The sequence below is a fragment of the Branchiostoma belcheri genome, unplaced genomic scaffold, assembly GCF_001625305.1.
Source record: "Branchiostoma belcheri isolate BF01 breed outbred unplaced genomic scaffold, Haploidv18h27 scaffold308, whole genome shotgun sequence".
NCBI lineage: Eukaryota > Metazoa > Chordata > Leptocardii > Amphioxiformes > Branchiostomatidae > Branchiostoma > Branchiostoma belcheri.
The window spans coordinates 119,991-127,849 of NW_017803919.1; the positions used below are offsets into that span (position 1 = coordinate 119,991).

Sequence of the window (7,859 nt, forward strand, 5' to 3'; positions counted from 1 at the left end):
TCAATATTCAGCGCCGTGATTCAAGAGATTAATACCCGGAAACAATTTTTTTCTTGTTTTGAACGCATTAACATGCATTTACGCTAATCTAGTATGATTCAGGGTTACTTTTTTTTAAACCTGCCATGGCCAGATTATCTAAAGATGTGTGTATTGTGTGTACAATCTATAGAAAGAGAAATGTACATCAGGTCCGATCATCCGATTTTCACGTTTCGGTTTTTTGGACTCGGTTCATGAACGTATTTTGGTTTGGCTCCTGGAATGTGCAAAAAAATGACTCCCGGGACTGTCTACAGGGAACACTCGCACATTCGCGGTGTATCAGGACAGCGCGACTGGTCGTCATTAGCGCAGTAACAGTTGCATAAACGGACGAAACCATTTCAAAGAATGGGGATGTTTCGAAAATAAGCATTTACTCCAATATACAAAACAGCTAACGGTAAAAATAAAAAGACGTGGCATCATCCCGGACATAATGCAACACCACATGCGAAATTACACAGAAATGCGACGTACGGAAGAATGCGTTTTGGCTGCGAACATCTTCCAAAAAACTTGGCATCTCTTAACCATGGGCAAAAACATCTGGAACCACTTATAAAAACCACCCCGTATCTGCATGAACTTTTTTGAACCCCACTGCTATTCCAAACAACGCGTTTTTCTGGACCATTCCAATTCGCCTCGTAATTGTAGGGGTGCGTCTGCGATATTACATTGACCGCGAAAGCAGCAACGGCAAAAATACACATTCGTGCATCAACACGGGCATGCCCGCAGACGGCGTATAAAATTGCGTGCCGATTACACAAAGAGAACCCAGTGTTTTGACTGCGAACATGAAAAATCAGCCGATTACAACACTCCGTCCGGAGGTCCTGACCTCCTTCACGGAGTAAAAAAATGAAGCGGCGAATCCGTTAACCAAGAAATTAAATTGGTGTGGCCTAACGGAACTGGTATTGTTCATATCCACAGATGGGACATCCAGTCCGTAAGAGTCAGACAACGATGTCATCAAGCGGCATCTTGTTGGTAAGTTCGGTTAAATGTTATCAATTTGCAAGCGGACAAATTTTACACAAGTCACTGGTAATTACTTTCATATCAGTAGGCATTGAATTTTATTATTGATTCTGAAAGACGGAGTTTATTTATGGTACGACATGTACACAAGTATGTATCATCTTCAACTCTGCACAATGCTCAAAGACATGACCTGGAGTGCTATGTTCACTAACCGGACAATAATATAATAGGGGAGCACATGATCCAAGTGGCCAACATAGAGTAGTGCCAATGCAGGCAATGCTGTGAGCAATGCAGGCAAGTCAACATTGTCTGGAAACTTCTGGTTGAGAAGTGTGTATAAACTAGCACATCTTGAGTAAACTTTATCTGTTTGAAGGTGGAAAAAAGAGCAAATAATATTCTTTAGGCTTTTAAATGTTTAATTTATCCAGCAAAGGATGGAATTTTGCCATGTTTAACAACAATAGTTTTCAGTGCATCAAATGTGCACCTTCTAGTACCTGACTGAGGTACTGCATATATGTCTTTACAATTACAATATTTTCAGCAAGTTTTGATAAAAGCATTGTATATCCTTTCACCTCACAGATTCATAATGACCCTTTCCACTGTGTAAACTACTGCTGTGCCACTAAGTATGAAACTTAAAGCTCGCTATTAGTATGGTACAAACTAAGATGTTACTACTAGATAGTCTGAGTACAAAATCATGCTGTGTTTGATCACTAGGGGTAGAAAATGTTGTGTAAATAGATTTGCGATTTTGCCATTCTGGTTTATTTTGAAGCAGATTTTTCTGTTTTTTTTTTTTAATTTCTTGTTGCTGTTTTCCTGGGTAGGCTCATGTGCTGTACTGCGTGCATTCTTATTTCTATTCAGTTGAAATGTGCAGCTAGCATGTTTTTGATAAAGGAAGAAAATATTGTATTCATGGGCATTTATTAATTACAGTGGAATAAAGAGTAGTAATGATTTTAAAGATAATTGGTTGGATTGGTCGGTTTCATTTTTGTTTTGGTACAAAGTTATGATGTTTCTGCAACAGAAATGAAATCAGATAAAGCCCACTTACCTGCTTACACCAACTTACACTAACTTATATTTGCTCAGTCGTTATCTCATTCATCAAAGCAATTACTTTCTACAGAAGACTACGAACAAAAGTAGGTTATATATGGACTGGGGCTAATATACTTACATACAGTCTTACATAATATGGAATCCATGACTACAACACTACAGTTGCATTAACACGTTACTTCCATTCTACAACAATAGAAATACCTCACAAAATGCATTCATATATTAAATCAGAAGCTCCCAGCATCAAAATAAGCCACTACTAGTTTTCTTATCAGTCGCTAGATATTTCAGGTATCGTCACTTGTATGATAGTGAACAGTTTGCTCCATAACAACTATATCTGACCACTTCTCCAGTTATCTGAACAAAGATGTCTGCCACACTGATACATTCAAACTGACACATTCTGATGTATGTTTTTAACAGACAAAGCCGCTACAATAGAGAGCGTTGCTTGTCAGCGTTACAGACATGTAGGATTGATGATTTTGTGGATAACTGGGTGTGATCAGATTTAGTAGAATAGATGCGATTATCGTGGCCTGATTTTCATAGACACAGACTTCAGGGAGTAACTATGGCCTCTCCAGTCGTACCACGTCACACCTTGCGCGTGTGGACAGGAGTTCCCACAGTTGCCGAGATAGCGGCCGTTGAGTTTGGCGCCGCCGCAGCCATTTCTATACCACCCGCCGCCCTGTCCGTAACGCTGAGAACAGCTGCGGAAAATGTGGCCATCATTGTCCCTGTCCACAGTGGAGAACATCTGCCCGCTGGTCTGCCAACTGCCGCCTCTTTTAATGGAATAGCTGTCCGTAATGGTGTCTCCCGCTGTGCCTGAATACCCGGAAATGGTCAGCCGGTACTGTTCCGACTCACCGGACACCCTGGATGGAAACAGCAAATCATATAATATTAGTTATGAACAGCAATCTGCATTGATTCTGATCTAGTCTGTATATAAAAAAAACTAGAGTCCAAAGATCTTATACCTCAATGAAGTACTTTTGTAAATTTGATCCCTGTACATATTGTGTGTTGGAATAAAGTTCAACCTTTCACTATACTTTTGTAAATGTTGTTGTGTTATTTTGTCTTATTGATGATGGAAATGTTGTTATTAGCATATTTTTGAAAGTCCTTTCTATCAAATTTAATAAATCATGTATAAATGTAGAAATCATGTATGTGTAAAAGTCCTATCATTTGGCAAATAACCTGAACATCTACATAACCTAATGCCTAATGATGATCACCTTTAACTAACTTAGACATGACTTACATCAGCAGTTTTTAGGATAGACCTTTTTTCTGTCAGTGTAATTTATATAGTTCCAAGTGGCTTCCTAGTAATGTACGTGTTTGCTTAGAACCTTCACTAGAGTGGACCAACCTAAATGTGTTGTATTCCGCGTAGCGTTTATTTCCATCCCAGTCCATCATATCGATGCGCAGGATATAGTCCTTCTGAGTAGTCAGGCGGTGGATGTTCTCGTTCCCAAGCCAGTATTCCCCGTTCTTGTTCCCAAACCCGTGCTTGTACTCCTCCCAGGTCCGGTTGAAGAAAACCGACCCGTCCAGTCGCCGTTGGATCACAGTCCATCCACCTCCTGTGGCAAAACACTCATATTATTCTATAACAAGTAAAATCTGAGATTTTATACCTCCGGGCTTTTTATTGTATATTCTTATATGTTGTTTGTTATGAATAGTTGATGGTGTTAAATTGTATGTGTTAGATTTAGCGTTCCAGGTTGTGTTAACACAACAGGTCAACATTTTCATCTGCAGCTTATAACATGTACCTATGAACTTATGAAATTCTATTTAATCTGCCGCAAGGAACTCGTAATGAAACTCAGAATGACAACCGAAACCGTTAAATCAGACGTTAAAACCACAAATATTTCGATCGAAAACATAGTGACTGGGGTCCGAAATGTCACATACAGAAGCTTGCTGCTTATAGTACGTCAAATATACAAGGGTTTACAAGAAAATGTAGTAATATAGGCACATATGCAAAAGTTTGCATAATACTCATTTGCATACTTGTGACTCGCTACCTTTACCAGACATCGTGCCCCCGTATTGACACTTCTGGGTTCGATCCAAGTCAAAAAACACCATAAATCCGCAAAGAAATATATTGTCACCAAAGGTTGTGCATATCTTAACTGAATCTGGCTATGAAGCCCTGGAAAACAGCGTTTTTGTGCATATTTTTAAACAAAGAATATCGACACCAGACATCCCTCTGTGCGAAAGGTCATACAAGTGGACCCGACCGAGAATACTTCAAACACACCAAAGGTCAACAGTCGCGACCATTTTCACGCTTAAAGGGGTGTTCTGGGGCCACCAAAAGGCACCATTTTCTCGCCCGAAAACACATATACAATAAAAACAAAAGAACGGGCATCATCTACAGCCCAATAGCAAAACATATACCGAGTCCAAAAAGAATATGTCCACCCAAACGCGAGAAACTGCTGCGAACGTGAAAATCTTAATCTCTCACATAGCCCTCCCGCGGAAGGATATCTCCTCCCCCGGAGGCAATAATATTAATTATCATATAGCCGGGTGACGTTGACCAATCAGAAGGCTCCATTCCAAATTCTTTATGTCGCCGTAATGTCACAAATAGAGTCAAAATCGGGTATTTATTCATCCCAATCCATACATTAAACAAAATGGATAATCACCCGCATATGACCTCAGGTGACCCAATAGAACACGGCTCTACTTCTAAAAAATCCAAAAATAACTTGAGTTGTGTTCCGATGACCTCGGGTGACTCCCATAAGAACACCTGTTCCCTGCCTGTGACCCAGATAGAAGGCCATAGAATGTGAACCCCCCAGTGACCTCAGGTGACTCCAGATGGAACAAATATTCTATATTCTATTCAGCATGTGCAAGGGGTAAATTGTACATTGTGTCACTCTTCACTGCATCAGTTTGGATAGGCTATCGCGTAAGCTATATGATAATAGCGTTAATGGCCCGCCCTTTCTCTGTGAATATGGTGTAATAAAGCCTTGTCAGTTGCTATAACCACCTCATAAAGCCACCTCGTTCGCTGCGCTCACTTGGTGGCTTTATTCGGTGGTTATAGCAACTGACAAGGCTTTATCACACCATATTCACCTCGGGGCGGGACATTAACCCTTAAGTGTTTTACATGTGTGTTTTACTCCAACGACGACCTGAGAGCAATGACTAACCAGCCCCCACTGTCCTGTAAAATCCGGTCTGCCCGTCTCCGCCTCTTCGGACATATTGCCAGGGCGGAACCACCCCTGGAACTAGATTCTCACCTAAGAGAACCGCCTCCCCCCACCTGGTCCCGCCCTAGAGGGAGACCGAGGCGCACCTGGACGGACCAACTGTCCACCGACCTCCAGATCGCAGGACTTGACTTCACCACCACCTGGGAGGCAGCAAGAGGCAGGCAGTCCTGGAGAGCCCTATATGCAGAGGCGCTACGCCCCCAGTGCTGAGGGGCATGCGGAGCTGAGTGAGTTCTACATGGAAACAGCTCGAACTATGTCTATGTCCGCTTTGCGGAGGAGATTGATTGGAATAGATCCACACTGTGAATGATTTCAAATAGGGATTTGACTAACATCTTTTGCATCCCTACGTATACGTTATAGTTTTAGCTTTTGGTAGTTCAATCACATGTGTACATTATGGACACCTATGTGCCTTAAAACCATATCTACCTGGTTTCATATCGCAGTAGACCTCTACACCGGCCAGGGCCGGGGTTGAGCCAAGTGTGTAGACTCCACTTGCCATGTGTCCGGTGGCTTTATATGCAGCACAGTCTGGCTCTGGGAAACGGTAAGTAACAGGAGGACCTAGTCACGATGTAATGATTGATATGTCAGACAACTGTGACATGTTAGTAACCTAAAACATCTTTCAAATTGGTAATTCATGACAGGCCAAACTGCTAGTATTTAACTCCGAAAATCCAGGGACACAAATTAGTAGGCGTAGAAACAAAAAGAAATCAAGGCCGCAAACACCGGACTAGAATGAATTGGACTGCATCTAAATGTTCAATGTATAATGTAGGGTAATGTGACCAGTAACGCTTGTATATGACTGCCATCTGTCTATGAATTGCTGGGATGTGTAAGAGTTTTTAGGCACGTTGGTGAAAATACTATGACTGTGTCACTGTACGTCCCGCACGTGAGAAACTCGGACCCTCCAACTAACCTGCTGGAGGAGCAGTCGGGGTTGCTGGGGTTGTGACCTGCGGAGGAGCAGTCGGGGCAGCTGGGGTTGTGACCTGCGGAGGAGCAGTCGGGGCTGCTGGGGTTGTGACCTGCAAAGGAGCAGTCGGGGCGGCACAGCTACACTGTAACAAAGGTGACACGTATACATGTGATGCTAGAAAACGTCTTAAGGCATCGGGAAATAACCGTACGGTTTCGGAACAGGTAAAACTAATTATTTTACCTTCGCAGAAGGAAAATATATTGTTTTTGCTCTCTTCCTTTTTCCTTTTCTCCTTCTCCAAACATAGAAGGTCAACGACCTAGACCAGACGGCTGTCACCATAGTAATAAGCTCCGTAGCCAAAACCCCTGTGGTGCTTGGTTACATTTTGTAGCAGGACAGAGCTGGGTAATTTATATAATTCATAATTTATGCTAATTCGATGCCGTCATTGGTCAAAATCCAAGATGGCGGACCATATCATTAGAACAGGTATATACAGGTTATTTTTCTTAAAATTTCGTCAATACTTTAAAAGACAAAAAACAATTTTAAAAAACAAAAAAGGATTATATGAAAGTCTTTAGTATGTTCACAATATGTTTTAGGCTTTATCCTGAAAAATACTTTTTGAAAATTCAAGATTGATGATCCAAGATGGCGGATAGCTTAGATATGCATGGCGTCATTTTATGACGTTACCGGTTTGCTATGGGCAACATAAGACAGTACACACTAATATTCTGTCATAAACACTCTTCGTAAAGTTATGTTGTATACCATTTAGTTTTCAGGGAATAACCTATCTAGACGGTTTTGGGCAATAAAATCACATTAATGACGTTATAATGACGTCATATTACGTTATAACGACATAAAAATTGTAGATATGATAAATTTTTACAAGTACACCATCCTCTGAAAATTTAGTGGTCATACGACATACCGTTCGCGAGTTCTGAGGGGGGGGGTCCCAGCAAGCTCAAAAAAGCCCGTCTATAGATAGGGTTAAAGGCCAGGTTTTTTTATGCACTGGTCCACAACTGCCAGTGGTACGCCGTCTGTTCTTGTAAAGAGGAGCGTTACTTAGTTTAATACTGCATGTTTACATGTCCAGGAGGTCCGGGTGGACTGACCGGACCTCGCCAACTGCGCGGGCCTCGCGGACCAACCATCACTGTAACCAAACACTGCTGTGGATAAACTCCGTAGTCATTTCGGAATGAAGCGGTCTAAAGAAAGTTAAATGGTTAACTATGAGTATCTTATTAATTGCAACACCGGTGCAATAGCTCAATTGGTAGAGTGCTCGCTTTGTAACCGGGAGGTCGTGAGTTCAAACCCCGGCCGGGTTATACCAAAGACTTTAAAAATGGTACATACTTCTTTCTCTGCTTAGCACTCAGCACATATGAGAAAGAGTGTGGAAGGGTCAAACACACAGCACTACCAGCGGACTAGCCCCCTGCTGTAGTGCATTGCACAATTGTGTGTCGCCC

General features: G+C 41.8%; 1 protein-coding gene across 1 annotated transcript in view; it reads right to left on the reverse strand.

Annotated features, from left to right (window-relative positions):
* Window positions 1–2,522: 2,522 nt before the first annotated feature.
* The window catches only part of LOC109474400 (fibrinogen-like protein 1), a 13,868-nt gene continuing 8,531 nt past the window's right edge, over window positions 2,523–7,859 (reverse strand). The window contains exons 3-5 of the mRNA XM_019774699.1: window positions 5,853–5,963; window positions 3,515–3,731; window positions 2,523–3,008 (exon numbers count right to left, since the gene is read on the reverse strand). Coding sequence (XP_019630258.1) covers window positions 2,654–3,008; window positions 3,515–3,731; window positions 5,853–5,963 — 683 coding nt within the window. The 3' untranslated portion in view covers window positions 2,523–2,653. The remainder of the gene's footprint in view (window positions 3,009–3,514; window positions 3,732–5,852; window positions 5,964–7,859) is intronic.